Source organism: Lonchura striata, chromosome 30 (assembly GCF_046129695.1).
Source record: "Lonchura striata isolate bLonStr1 chromosome 30, bLonStr1.mat, whole genome shotgun sequence".
Classification (NCBI taxonomy): domain Eukaryota; kingdom Metazoa; phylum Chordata; class Aves; order Passeriformes; family Estrildidae; genus Lonchura; species Lonchura striata.
The window spans coordinates 223,455-237,221 of record NC_134632.1 but is presented as its reverse complement, the minus strand read 5'-3'; the positions used below and the strand labels follow the sequence as shown (position 1 = coordinate 237,221).

Genomic DNA, 13,767 nt, shown 5'->3' with positions numbered 1-13,767 from the left:
ATGCAGGTGGAGGGCACACACTGAGAAATGGGCAGTGCTGAGCAGCTGCTGTCCCACCCTGCACCTCCCCCAGGCCACCTCAGAGCCCTCCACCCCTGAGAGCCCAGTCACCAGCTGTGCCCTGACCTGTAGTCCCTGGGTGCTGCTCTCCAGGGCACCCTGACACCTTGTCTTTTCCTGTGTTGCAGTTCATGGATCGGTGCTGTCCCTGGCCTCCAGCGCGTCCTCCACCTACTCCTCCGTAAGAGCCACCTCCGTGCTGCGCTGCTTTGTGCATGGCTGGGGGATCCGGGTGGGACTGGGGGGAGCTCTGTGCATGCCTCTGCCTGGTGCTGAGCCTGTCTGTGCCTCGCTGCCCCTCTGACTGCCTGCCTCTGTCTGTCTGTCCTCTGCTCTCACGCTGCCAGGCTGAGGAGAAGATGCAGTCTGAGGTGAGCCCACACCCTCTGCTCATGCCTGCCCCTGCCCCCAGTGAGGGCGAGTGCCTGGCCCCTCTCATCTCTCCCCTCTCTCCCCATAGCAAATCCGCAAGCTGCGCCGCGAGCTGGAGTCCTCGCAGGAGAAGGTGGCCACGCTGACGTCCCAGCTGTCTGCTAATGTGAGTCCTCATGGGAGTCCCTGTGGGGCACCCCACTCCACCCCTGCAGGGCATAGGGCTGGAGCTGCATGTGCCTATGGAAGCCCTAATTTCTCATTCAGCCTTTTGCATCCCACACCTAGAAGTGGGTGCTCATCTGTCCTTGGGTTTTTGCCCAGATATGGGGGCTCACCTGTTTCTCCACTTCTCCCAGGCCAACCTGGTGGCAGCCTTTGAGCAGAGCCTGGTGAGCATGACATCCCGCCTGCGGCACCTGGCTGAGACCGCTGAGGAGAAGGTGGGTGTATCGTGGTGCTCAGTGGGACTGCTGGGTGCTGGACTTGGGAGATTTGCCCCAAGGGCGCTCTTGGGGTGGGCTCTCCACCATTGGGATGCACTCCATGGCTCCCAACTCTGCTGCCCCAGGACACGGAGCTGCTGGACCTGCGAGAGACCATTGACTTCCTGAAGAAGAAGAACTCAGAGGCCCAGGCTGTGATCCAGGGTGCTCTAAATGGCACTGATGTCACCCCTAAAGGTAAGGCATGATGCTGCAGCCCTTCTTGAGCTGGGATGCTCCTGCTGGGACTGGCACAGGGCACACCCTCTTACGGGGGAGGTTCGTCTGGAGGTAGGGTGCCATGGACAGCAGATTTTCCCCATGATGCTTGAGCATCTGAAACCAGGAATGGATAGCCAGAGCTGTCACCATGAGAAGTCACAGTGCTGGCATGTAAGGGAATGGTTGTTTGTCAGTCTTGAGAGACCTCCTTGCCAGGCCCTTTGCCAACAGCCAGTGTTGCCTGTTGGTATTGATTTTGTTCCCATAAGTGCTATTTCTAGCCCCAAAACCCCAGTGTGAGTGCAAGGGGCTGTCATAGAGATGGCTTGGGACAACAGCAGGGTGATGTGTACCCTGGGTGTCTCTCTGGCAGTGCCCATTTGGTGTCCAAGGCCCATGTCATTGTTACAAGGTGGCTCCAAGAGCTCAGAAGGTGTTGGGTGGGAGGACAGATTGGGTGTGAGGGGACTGTAGGGTGCTCTGGCTTTGAGACAGCTGCAGGTAGCTGATCCCTTCTTTCCCAATCTCTCCTGCTTCTCTGGCGGACCCCAGAGCTGCGCATCAAGCGGCAGAACTCCTCTGACAGCATCTCCAGCCTCAACAGCATCACCAGCCACTCCAGCATCGGCAGCAGCAAGGACGCTGATGCCAAGAAGAAGAAGAAGAAGAGCTGGGTGGGTTGGATGGGGCACTGGCAGGAGAAATGGGGCTTGGGGAGCCACTGGCAGGGTTTGCTCAAGGTCAGCCCCCAAACCAGCTGCTCTCGGTCTGCCTCGGCTTTGGAGTGTTGGTGTCCCTTGTCCTCTGGGGACAACAGTGGTGAGGAGAGTGTAACTGCCATGGATTTGTGTCTTGGATTGTTGGCTGGGACTTCTCGAGCCCCTTCAGGAGTTTCCCAGCCCTGGCCTGCATGCCTGCTTCCTTGTGTATTCCCCCATGTCTCCCTCCTGCGCACGCAGGCTCTGACAGTGTGGAGGGCCGACACCTCGGCCAGGCAGCCCCTTCCCTGCACCAGGCAGCTCTGAGCTGGATGTGCAATTAAGTCTTGCTTTGTTTTGTTTCTCTTCCCCTATGCTGACCTCAACCCTTTTTTTCCAGGTGTATGAGGTAAGTCCAATCCACCTGTGCCCAGCCAGGGCCCTTGCTTCATTTCATGGGACGGTGCTCATACACTCCCCATCCCATCCATCCCACTGGCACTAACCCCAGCACAGGCCATCCTGGGTCCCCAGCCAGGCTGTGCCCGACTTAGCTACTTCCTTTGATGTTAAGGACAAATATGCACTCACAAGGAGGGGCTTGAGCTGCCACAGACAGCAGGAAAAGCACACATGGGACCTGCCCCATGGATGGCAACACTTCCCTTCCTGCCTAGGGAAGGCAGGCACTCTCCTCACTTCCTGTGTAACTGGATCTTTTGGGATCTTTTGAGACCTCAGTGCAGCCTTGCCGGTGTCACTGAAGACACTGGAGTGCACTGCCCATGTCTGCTTCTCCAGGGCTGCCTGATGTGGTCTCAGGTGGCTCTGTCCCTGCCAGCACCCACATAGGTCTCAGTGCTTCCCTTCTTCCATCATCATCAGAGCTGGATGCCTACTTTGTTTACACTGAAATGCAATGCTTTTGCTTTTGGGAACACCCTAGAGCAGTCTGCTGGTGCCTGTGGGGGTTGGGACAGATCCTGTGTGTTCTCCATTCCTTCTTTTTCCCACCTTCTGTTGGAACAGGCCCTGGCACTCCAGGGCACATGATGTTAGCCCATGGTGGCTATCGTGCTGCTCTCCTACCAGCTGGTGGGACCCAGTTTGGGTCTACTTTGGTCCCTATGCAGTGTCCATCCCCCCTCCCTGGACCCAGCCTGCTGCTCACCCACCACTGTTCTGTGTGTGCTGTGTGCATGCTGCATGCTCAGGTGAGACACCAGCATGCTCTGTGGAGGGCTGGCTGCCCCTCTGTGCTTCCAGCAGGATCCATGGGGCAGAGGGAGGTGTGGGGCAGGACCCTGGCTCTGCAGTGGCTAGAGCAAGGGACATCCCTGTAAATAAATGCCTCTTGCTGAAATGGCTGTGGTGGGGTGAATGTGGGGATTGGCCCTTCTTGAAGGACCAGGGTGCTGGTGCCATGCCTGAACAGCCTGGTGTAGGTGCTGGTGGGGAGCAGGTCTGGGAGACACCCTGACCAGGACGTGGGTCCCACTCTTTGGGGCTCTGGTGCCGTCCAGGCTGGGGTGAATGTTGCCCAAAGGGCTGTGCACCCCATCCATTCGCTGTGCCAGCAGAGCAGGGTCAGGCTGCAGCCTTCCCCAGCATGGTGGTGATGCTGCCTGTGTGGTGGGTGTGGTTGTACTGGTCCCAGCTCAGACTATCTGTGGGTCCTGGACAGACAGGGCAGGACCAGTCCAGATGTCTGCTTGTGAGGCTGTACTTCAGACTGTCTCTAACAAGAACTTTTCCTTTTCCTGTAGCTACGCAGCTCCTTCAATAAGGCCTTCAGCATCAAGAAGGGCCCCAAATCAGCCTCGTCCTACTCTGACATAGAGGAGATTGCCACACCAGACTCCTCAGCCCCCTCCTCCCCCAAGCTACAGCATGGCTCCACAGAGACTGCCTCACCCTCCATCAAGTCCTCCACATCCTCCTCCGTGGGCATTGACACGGCTGAGTACGTGGGGCCAGGGGGAGCCAGTGGCAGGGGCTGCAGGCTCCTGCCAGAGACACGTGTGAGACCTGGTCTCTCCCTTGGCCTAGGCTCTTCCAGGCCCACAGTGAGGGCGAGCCCGAGAAGAAGGAGGTGTCAGAGCTGCGGTCAGAGCTGTGGGAGAAGGAGATGAAGCTGACAGACATCCGCCTGGAGGCTCTAAACTCAGCCCACCAGCTGGAGCAGCTGCGGGAGACCATGCACAACATGCAGGTGAGGCCCCTGCCTGCAGCCTGGCTGCTCTCATACCAAAGTGCCCACAGTCCCTGCATTCTCAGCGCTGTGCTGCACCCCAGAGTGCTGCTGGCCTACAGCTCCTTACCCTGTGCCCTACCTTGTTCTGACCCAGCTGGAGGTGGATCTCCTGAAGGCCGAGAATGACCGTCTCAAGGTGGCCCCTGGGCCTTCAGCAGTGCTAGGTGCTGTTCCTGGCCATATCACCAGCACAGCAGCCTCCTCTTCACCACGGCGCTCCTTGGGTCTCACCCTTGGTCACGCCTTCAGCCCCAGCCCGGGGGATGCAGGTAGGGGTGGTAGAGCTGCTGGCAGATGGGGAAGGGCTGGGATAGGGAGAAGTGTGTGTGTGGGCAACATGCTGCTGCTCACCTGAGTGAGCAGGGGATCTGTTGTGCTGCTGGTGCCGCTGTCAGCCACAGCAGGATTTGTCTCTGGCTGGGCATGGCCGGGCCCGGTGGCTCAGCTCTGGCCAGCACAGCCTCACTGCTCCATCCCCAGACGTGTCCCCCATGGATGCTGTCAGTGCCGGCACCCAGAAGGATGAGCTGACGCTGCGGATTGTGGTGCGCATGCCGCCCCAGCACATCATCAAGGGGGTAAGTGTGGGCTCTCTGGGGAGCCTGACCTGTCACCGTGTCATGGCCCTGACAGAGGGGCAAAGGATGCCTCCTGGGGCTGGATGTGGTGCTGCAGCACTGCACACTTCTGCCTTGGCTCCTAGGACCTCAAGCAGCAAGAGTTTTTCTTGGGCTGGACCAAGGTGAGCGGGAAGGTTGACTGGAAGATGCTGGATGAGGCTGTCTGCCAGGTCTTCAAGGTAAGAGCAAAACACTCTTTAGAGAGCCATCCTTTGCCACTGCTCCACCAGGCCTGCTATTCCTTGGCCCGGGTCCTCCCCAAGCTCTCTTGGAGCCGCTTTCTGCCAGCCCTCAGGGGCACTGACAGCCCTGTCCTTCCCCACGTAGGATTACATCACTAAGATGGATCCTGCGTCCACGCTGGGGCTCAGCACCGAGTCCATCTATGGTTACAGCATCAGCCACATCAAGCGGGTGCTGGACACGGAGCCGCCGGAGCTGCCACTGTGCCGCCGGGGCCTGACCAGTGTTGTTGTGACACTCAAAGGTCAGTGTGGCAGAGGGGCTCCATGGCTGTGCCATGTCCCTGCTATCTCGGAGTCTTGCAGGGTGTGAGTGGGACCCTCAGCCCTCCCTTGCCCACAGGCTTGAAGGAGAAGTGTGTGGACAGCCTGGTGTTCGAAACACTCATCCCCAAGCCCATGATGCAGCACTACATCAGCCTCCTGCTGAAACACCGCCGCCTCATCCTCTCGGGGCCCAGTGGCACCGGCAAGACCTACCTGACCAACCGCCTGGCCGAGTACCTGGTGGAGCGCTCGGGTCGGGACGTCACCGAGGGCATCGTCAGCACCTTCAACATGCACCAGCAGTCCTGCAAGGTGAGGGCACACAGCAGTGTCCCTGTGGGCACTGGTGCCATGGTCCCCGTGGCTGTCATGCCATGGCCCCACACATGACACCTGACCTGTTTGTTCCAGGATCTTCAGCTGTACCTGTCCAACCTGGCCAACCAGATCGACCGGGAGACAGGCACGGCGGACGTGCCACTGGTGATCCTCCTGGATGACCTCAGCGAGGCAGGCTCCATCAGCGAGCTCGTCAACGGTGCACTCACCTGCAAGTACCACAAATGGTGAGAGCCTCTCTGCACCTCTGCACGCCTCCAGTGCAGCCCCACGGCACACACATGCTCCCTGCTGCTCTCACCGAGCTGGGCTGTGGGAATGAGGCTGCACATGTCTGCTGTGCCCAGATCAGCTCTGCCTTGGGCAGGGGTGACTCAGAGGCTTTTTCTCATGAATCTTGTCTCTCTGTCACTCACTCAGTCCGTATATCATTGGCACTACCAACCAGCCTGTGAAGATGACCCCAAACCATGGCCTCCATCTCAGCTTCAGGTAGGAGTTGTACATCCCTGGGGATCATCCTTGTGGGGTTGCAGGGGACAGAAGCCGTCTCTTGCACCTGGGTGTTTCTGTGGTCACATCCTGTGGCTGGGGACCCTGATAAGGAATGAGCCCCCAGGCCTGTCCCTGCCATCCCAGAAGAACCTGATATTCCCCAGCCTCAGGCAAATGCAGGGTGGGGATGCAAGGAGGACCTCAAGAGTGCTGGGGGGCAGGGTAGCTTGTGTGGAGACCCAGCCCTGACCACTGGAGTCCTCCCCCAGGATGCTGACCTTCTCCAACAACGTGGAGCCGGCCAATGGCTTCCTGGTGCGCTACCTGCGGCGGAAGCTGCTGGAGTCGGACACGGACATCAACGCCAACAAGGAGGAGCTGCTGCGGGTGCTGGACTGGGTGCCCAAGCTCTGGTACCATTTGCACACCTTTCTGGAAAAACACAGCACATCCGACTTCCTCATCGGTACGGCCTTGCCTCACCTTCCTCCTCTGCCCTGGGCTGCGAGGAGCTCTGGGGACTGGGAACAAGCCCTCCCAGAGGAGCTCAGGGGGTGATGTGTTCCCTGTGTCTCGCAGTCCCACAAACCACAGCTGGTGGGTGATGCACACAAGCAATGCTCTTCCCTGGGCGGTCTTTGTTCCTTTGGGAGCTGTCACTTAGGAGTGTCATCCGAGGCTGCCAGTCCTCCCAGCACTCTTCCTTGGGCATGGAGGAGCTGCGTTTTTCCGGGTGGATCCCCCATGCCTCACCAGGCTTTTGGAGGATAGATTGAATTTGACAGCCCCCTTCCTTGCCTAGAAGATGCTGTCTGTCTGCTGTGCAGATGGTGCCTAGTCACTGTTCCCAAGGGCCCCCTTCCAGCCAGGTGTGCCCACCTCAGTGCTGTGAGCCTTGGACCCAGTGACTGGAGGAGGGGCACCCAGCTCCCATTTCTACTGTCTGCCTTCCCCCACAGGTCCCTGCTTCTTTCTGTCCTGTCCTATTGGAATTGAGGATTTCCGGACCTGGTTCATCGACCTGTGGAACAACTCCATCATCCCTTACCTGCAGGAGGGAGCAAAAGATGGGCTCAAGGTAGCCAGTGCTGCTGGCCGATGAGAACACAAACCAGTGTGGGGACACACTGACACAGCCATCATGGGTCGGGGGGAGAGGGGAGGCACTGGGATTATGGGTATAGGTGACATCTCTGTAAATCCCTGTACCCTGTGACTGTCCTGGGGGGCTCAGGGTGCCACATTGCTGGCTCTGGCATGTACTGAGGGGGTGGCTGCCACTTGATCTGTGCCACAGGTCCATGGGCAGAAGGCAGCCTGGGAGGACCCCGTGGAGTGGGTGCGGGACACCCTGCCCTGGCCATCAGCGCAGCAGGACCAGTCCAAGCTGTACCACCTGCCCCCGCCCACCATCGGGCCCCAGAGCACCGTGTCCCCCCCTGAGGAGCGCACGGCGAAGGACACCACGCCCAGCTCCCTGGACTCCGACCCACTGGTACGCTGGCCAGCAGGAGGGGCTGGGAGGAGCTGGTGGCAGAGCAGGGCGGGGCTTCACTTTCCCAGTTAATTGTCCGTGTAAAAAGACTGATTTGGGGATGCAGAAACACTTGGTGCTCTGGGAGAAACAGTGGGTACAGGGTGGTGACACTGGCAGGTGGGCTGCACACCAGGATGCATAGTGACATGCCAGTGAAAGGGCACTTGACACCCCACGAGGCGTCATGTCCACATGCAGAGCCACAGACAGGCACACGTGCTCCTGCATGTCCTAATGTGTCACCTGGAGAGGCTGCTGGCTCCACAGGTGACGCCAGCTGATGCTGCTTTGGCACAGAGTCTTGAGCATTCCAGCTGTGCCCGAGGCTGGATCCTGGCACAAGGGAGGGATTTTGCAGCATCTCTGGGATCTGCTTTGTCCTCTTTGTCCCAGCATGGCTGATTTGGGAGGGCAGGAAGGGCCAAGTGGCCTCCCCAGTCACCTGCAGGCCTCCTGTCCCCCTTGGGCTCCTGCCATGCTCCTGTCCCCACAGATGGCCATGCTGCTGAAGCTCCAGGAAGCTGCCAACTACATTGAGTCTCCAGACCGTGAGACCATGGTGGATCCTGACCTGCAGTCGACTCTGTGAGGCCCAGATGTGCCAGCCCAGGTGGAGGGGAGCTGCTGCTGGGCTGCTCTCCTTTTCATTTGGCATCCAGGAGCGTGGGGCTGGCGTGCAAGCGGAGAGAAGAGCAGGGCTCTGGGTTGCCCCAGTGGAGCCTGGGGAAACTCGGCTCATCTGTGGAAGAGCACGAGTTACCATCTCTCTTCCCAACCATGGGGGTAGGAGAGTCCTGGTTTCTCTCTTGGTTTTTTCTGTCTCTATTGCAAACTCCTGGGTTTTGGGACCAAGGCGACCGCTGAGGCTGAGCCCCCTGTCCCGGGGGCTGCAGGAAGGCCCCTGTGTGGGGCAGGGACCCCACAGGAGCCACCTGGGCCGCAGCTGGGAGCACAGGAGGAGCTGGGGCTGCAGGATGAGTGCATGGGCATGAGGGGCTCTGGCTCCCTCTGCGCCCGCTGGGCAAAGCCACAAGAGCCTCCACTGTGGAGCTCCCACCCTGTGCCAGCCGAGGGGAGCATGGCTCTCCCTGCTCTCTGCATTCCCTGTTCTACCTGCACGGCAGTTGCTGTGACCAGGACAGCCCAAAAATCCTGCTTTTCTTACTTTATTTTGTTTCCCCCTTCCCCTTTTCCTTTGGCCAAGTCCAGACTTTGCTGTGGTCCCTTCTTTTTGTTCTGGTACTTTGCTCTCCTGGCCTGGAGCCTGTGGCCTGGTGCCTACTGCTTCCCTGGCAGCAGTGTCCTTCCCCTTAGGTTTCTTTTGCAGCTGTTGGTTTCACCACTCAAACCACCCCTGTCACAAAACTGGTGCTCTCTGGACGATCTCCAGTCCCTGAACCCACCCCCTGGGGCCGCACAGGTTGGCTGAGGTGGGACTTGGGAGGCCAGTGTGGAGGCAGGTGGCAGCAGCAGGCTCCCAGAGCAGCCCCTCACATGGCAACTCCCTCCTCCTCCAAGGCATAGAGCATTGGGATGGTGTCTCCCACCAGGCTGGGATGCCACCCTCCCTGAGGTACTGGGGCATGGGGAGGCTGCTGCTGCTGCCCCATCCCTGGGCAGCTGGATGCCATCCCTGTCCCCTTGGTGGAGGGGGGCCCAACCAACTTGTCATCCCCTTGGTGCTGCCAGGCCTGGGGCTGTGGGTCAATGAGCTGGGGTTGCTCCCATGCTGCCTGCTCCCCCTGGCCCTGTGCCTTCCTGCAGCCTGGCAGGATCTGTGTTGGTGCTCTGGGGGGACCTGGGGCTGCCATGTGTCCTCCTGGCCTTATCCCACATTGTCAAAAGGCCAGACTCCACGGAGAGGGTTGGCCCCGGTGCTGCTGTGGTGCCTTAATCTCTGGCCGTGTGGGAAGGGGGCACGAGGGGCTTGGGGCAATGCTGTCACAGCCTGCCCCAGCTCTAGTGTCCTCCGTCCCCAAAGCCAGCTTGGCTGGGATGGAATGAAGGTGCTGGGACTGCTGCCTGCAGCACCCTTGCTGGCCATGGCTGCGGGGTGTCCTGCAGGTCTGCACTCCCATCCTGTGCCCACCTGGGCTCTGGGGGCCCCTTCCTCCCTGCTGCCCTCCAGCTCAGCCCCCACATTCTTCTGGGGCCCTGGAGAGATGTGAGGAGAGGCGACCCCAGGGCCAGATCAACTGAGCCCACCCTGTCCCCAAACTGCCAGGCTGGGGACTGGGCAGCCTCAGCCCCCTGTGCTGCAGCTGGTGTGGCCCTCAGGGATGCCTCACACCCCTCTGGAGCGGGCATCTCCCGCAGTGCCCTCGGAGGCTGCCGCCAGCTCTGCCCTCGGTGCTCTTGGCCGGTGTGTCCTGCCTCGCCGCTCCATGGTGCTCACTCCTCCCACTTCCCCGTCTGTCCGACAGCCTCCTGCTGCCGCCGGGGCCAGCCAGCCCGGCCCCTTCCCACGGGGATCTCCGGGATCTCTTCCCCATGCTGGCTTGGGCGTTAGGGCTTTGTGTTCGCCTTCTCTTCTGTCGAGGACTCGCTGTACATAGATCTGTCGTGGAACGCCCTGTGTGGGTTGGGGGGCCGGCCCTGCGCCTTGTCCCTGATTTTGGGTTTTTTTTGTATTCTGTGATGACTGTGCTGTGCTGACTTCTTTTCTGATTGTACGAGACTCCGGCCCAGCAGCCACTCGAGGTCTGCAATGGGGACGCAGCTGTTCCCTCCAGCCCCTCGCACCCTCCTTGGGACTCTGGTGCCCAGGGTGGGAAGGGACTGATGCACCTCTGGGGGCTGCCCTGTGCCCAGGTGCCCTGAGGAGTCCCATGGGAGGAGGGGCAGCCTTGCCTGAGCTTTCTTTTTCTGACTCCTCCAAGGAGCCACCCGAACCTGGACCAAACTGTAGCCGTCCCCTACTGCTGAGCATCCCCTGGCCTGTGTCCTGCAGGTTTGCCCCGTCCCTCCCCAGATCAGGGCTGCCCCTCATCCCATCACCTCGGCCCTGGCAGCTGGAGGTCAGTGGACAGTGGGGCTGTGATCCAGGAGGAATCTCAGGGGGAAGGAGAAGGGCAATGCCAGCTGCTGGGCCCTGGGTTTGGCTGGTGGGGGGTTTGGCTGGGGTTACCTGGCTGGAGGGCCCAGATCCTGATGGATTCCTCCTGGCTTACACTAAGCACCTCATGTCCCCAAGGCTGGCAGCTGTCTGGGGGCCAACCCCTGGCTATGGGCTGAGCCCCTCTGTCCCCAGGGAAAGGGTCCAAGAATTGCTCTAACTCATCCTCTTGCCACCTCCAAAGGTGCCTGTTGTCCCCAAAGGTGCCCACCACCCCACGAGGGTTTCTGCCACCTCCAGAGGTGCCAGTTGCCCCCAGAGGTGCCCATGGTCCCTGGGAGTCCCTCTGAGGGGCTGGAGGTGGGTGATGCCAGTGCCTCACCCTCCTGCCCCCTCGAGCTGCTGCTGCCTGGTGGCCTGAACCTTAAAATTTTAGCTTTTTTCTAATAAACAAACAACCTTTTTTTAATTAAATAAAAGATGAAATGGACAAATTCCTGTTCTAGATTATCTGTGTAATTGACTGGGCTTTGTGTTTCTTAACTGCATGGTATTCCTGCTGAGGGGTTTTTTAGCACTTTTTAAATTTCTCTTTAAGATTTTGGTCCAGATTTCTACTCACGCCTGTCTGTTTTTGCTTTTTCCTTGTACCCTCCACGTTTGTAAACTTGCTCCATTTTATACCTGATGTTGAGACCCAGCCCCACGTTGTATATAGCTGCGGGAACAATCATAGGGAACAAACAAACACCATCTGGACTCTTTCCACGATTAGTTGTTTTTACTTCAAAGAAATTTTAAAGGAAGCATAAAAGGAAGCCAGGAAAAGGCTTGAGGATATTCTGAAAAGACAGAAACAAATCCAGCCCTGCACCAAGTCAGCTCCTGCTGCCCACACTGCCCGCACCAACTGGCATGTCTCTTCTCAGTCGTCTGTCTAACACCATTGGATTCAATAAAGTGATCTCCTGTACTGTCGGCTCCTGGTCCTGTGTCTGTGGCTCTGTCCCTGTGTGGCAGAGGGGAGGGCAGTTGTACACATCATAGAATCGTGGTGGTTTGGCTTGGAAGGGACCTTAAGGCTCATCTCAGTGGAAGGGACACTTTGCACTATCCCAGGTTGCTCCAAGTCCCTGGCCTTGAGCATTTCCAGGCATGGAGTGGCCACAGCTTCTCTGGGCAGCCTGAGCCAGGGCCTCGCTTCCCTCAGAGCCAAGATTTCCTTCCCAATATCCCATCTAACCATGCCCTCAGGCAGTTTGATGCCATTCCCCCTTGTCCTGTCCCTCCAGGCCTTTGTCCAAAGTCCCTCCAGCTCTCTTGAAAGGGAGAGGGACTGGAAGGGACTCTAAGTTCTCCCCAGGGTCTTCTCTCCAGGATGAACATCCCCCATCTCTCCTAGCCTATCTCCACAGCAGAGGGGCTCAAACCCTCAAAGCATCTACCTCTCTCCTTGGTAGTTGCCTTCCTGCAAAATACGGGAAGGGAGCCTTAGTAGAAAAGCTCCTGGGTTGAAATCTTAGCTGTTCTGCAGAATGCTGGGAGCAGTTTTAGGGACTGGGGACCTCTCTCCCGAGGTCGCACTTCTGTAAAGTCTGGGGTGGGCAAAAATGCTCCTGATTTGGAATCCTCACAGTTCAGGACATGGAAAGCAGGAGGTGCATTTCCTGGGGCAGGAGAGACAGGTCCTACCTGAGGAGAGCAGCGGGGGAGGAGGGCTCGGGTGGGTGGGCGTTCTCAGGGCCCCTTTTGCCTCACCAGGTCTGATCTAATCTCCCATTTGAAAGGACATGATGGTGACAGATGCCGCGTCAGCACAGGGGGACAGAGGTGGGATGGTGTCCCTTGTGCAAATCCAGTTGCTCTGCCCTGCAGCAGAGCACGGCTGGAGGCTGAAGCAGGCACGGAGAGTCCGGTCCTCCCGTGGCGTCTCCAAATCTGTTTTCCCCTCCGGAGAGCGATGCTGGAGCAGGGACAGATGCTTCAGGAGCCGTTAATTAATGACGGGATGGCGATGAGCTGTAAGAGGCTGCAGTGGCGGATCCAGGGCCAGGAGAGGGCTCTTCCCATCGGCTCCCGCTCCTCCCGCAGGGCGAGTTCACACGAGTTCCTTACGCTGGGTGCGGTCCCGGACGCGGAGGGTGGGTCCGGTTTTGGTGATGCCCGGCCCTCGGCCGCAGAGATGTGCCCGGTGCGTGCACCTCGGCCTGTGCTGACTCCTGTGCGGGCAGCAGAGCAGGCGGGAGAGGAGAGCAGGGGAGAGGCAGAAGGGTCCCGTGCATCGTGGCTATGGGAATTGCTACGGCTCAGAGCCACCGGGAGCGGTCCGAGCCATGGGGCGGCGGTGGGGGGGATGCAGGACCACACGGGGATGATGCTGACGCTTCAGTTTCAGACGGACTCCTGCGTTTGGGAACACACAGCCGCCCTTTTCAAGGGTGATGGGCAGGGGAGGGTCCCTTCGGTTCGGGCAACCCCGAACCCCCCGAACCCCCACCAGCCCCTGGGTGCTGTAAAGGGGATATGGCCCCATGCAGGGCCCTTCCCCTGCCCCAGTATACTGTGGGAGCTCGTGCCTGTCTCTGTGATGTTGTCGGGGACCGGTGCAAGGCTGGGAGGGGGTTTTGCTGCAGCAAAACTAGGGTGTGCAGATGTTTGGGTGATGCAGCTCCCAGCTGGGCTGGGACCTCGGGATGCCCTCCCTGCTCCAGGCACCACCTCTCCAGAGTGTCTCTGGCTGGGGCGGCTGGAGCAGCCAGCCACCTCCCTCTGTAGTTCAGATGTTCCGGCTGCAACACTGGGACCAGGGGCTGCTGGAATAGAGGTGGTGGACCCTCAGCTAGGGTGGTTTGGGGTGAACCCCCAGGGTCCCTCCCTGTCCCTGGCTCATGTATGGGGAGTAAAGATTGTCCAGGAGCTCCCTTTTCCCACTGGAGACTCTGTTGTTGGGTAGGGGATCCCACAGCAGGGGCAAAACTGTCCCCCCACTGCCTCTGCTCCTCACCGGGGCTCCTCACTTGAATCCCATCAGCTTTTTCCTGATGCTTTGGCTCTAAAACCAAAGCTGGGTTCCCAGGAGCCCTCTGGATCTGGGGGGAGGCACGATGGAGGTGCCACCACC

General features: G+C 59.4%; 1 protein-coding gene across 3 annotated transcripts in view; it reads left to right on the top strand.

Annotated features, from left to right (window-relative positions):
• NAV1 (neuron navigator 1) overlaps positions 1 to 11,619 on the top strand; it is a 73,971-nt gene extending 62,352 nt beyond the window's left edge. For 2 of the 3 annotated variants that reach the window (XM_077789046.1, XM_021527669.2), the window contains 19 exons: positions 189 to 241; positions 408 to 431; positions 521 to 598; positions 792 to 875; positions 1,004 to 1,115; positions 1,692 to 1,813; positions 3,604 to 3,800; positions 3,887 to 4,049; positions 4,186 to 4,360; positions 4,572 to 4,669; positions 4,795 to 4,890; positions 5,039 to 5,198; positions 5,297 to 5,532; positions 5,632 to 5,786; positions 5,980 to 6,051; positions 6,324 to 6,520; positions 7,014 to 7,132; positions 7,352 to 7,549; positions 8,085 to 11,619. In XM_077789046.1, coding sequence (XP_077645172.1) covers positions 189 to 241; positions 408 to 431; positions 521 to 598; positions 792 to 875; positions 1,004 to 1,115; positions 1,692 to 1,813; positions 3,604 to 3,800; positions 3,887 to 4,049; positions 4,186 to 4,360; positions 4,572 to 4,669; positions 4,795 to 4,890; positions 5,039 to 5,198; positions 5,297 to 5,532; positions 5,632 to 5,786; positions 5,980 to 6,051; positions 6,324 to 6,520; positions 7,014 to 7,132; positions 7,352 to 7,549; positions 8,085 to 8,180 — 2,435 coding nt within the window. In that variant the 3' untranslated portion in view covers positions 8,181 to 11,619. The remainder of the gene's footprint in view (positions 1 to 188; positions 242 to 407; positions 432 to 520; positions 599 to 791; positions 876 to 1,003; positions 1,116 to 1,691; positions 1,814 to 3,603; positions 3,801 to 3,886; positions 4,050 to 4,185; positions 4,361 to 4,571; positions 4,670 to 4,794; positions 4,891 to 5,038; positions 5,199 to 5,296; positions 5,533 to 5,631; positions 5,787 to 5,979; positions 6,052 to 6,323; positions 6,521 to 7,013; positions 7,133 to 7,351; positions 7,550 to 8,084) is intronic. The other variant, XM_077789045.1, reaches the window with a different exon arrangement.
• The last annotated feature ends 2,148 nt before the right edge of the window (positions 11,620 to 13,767 follow it).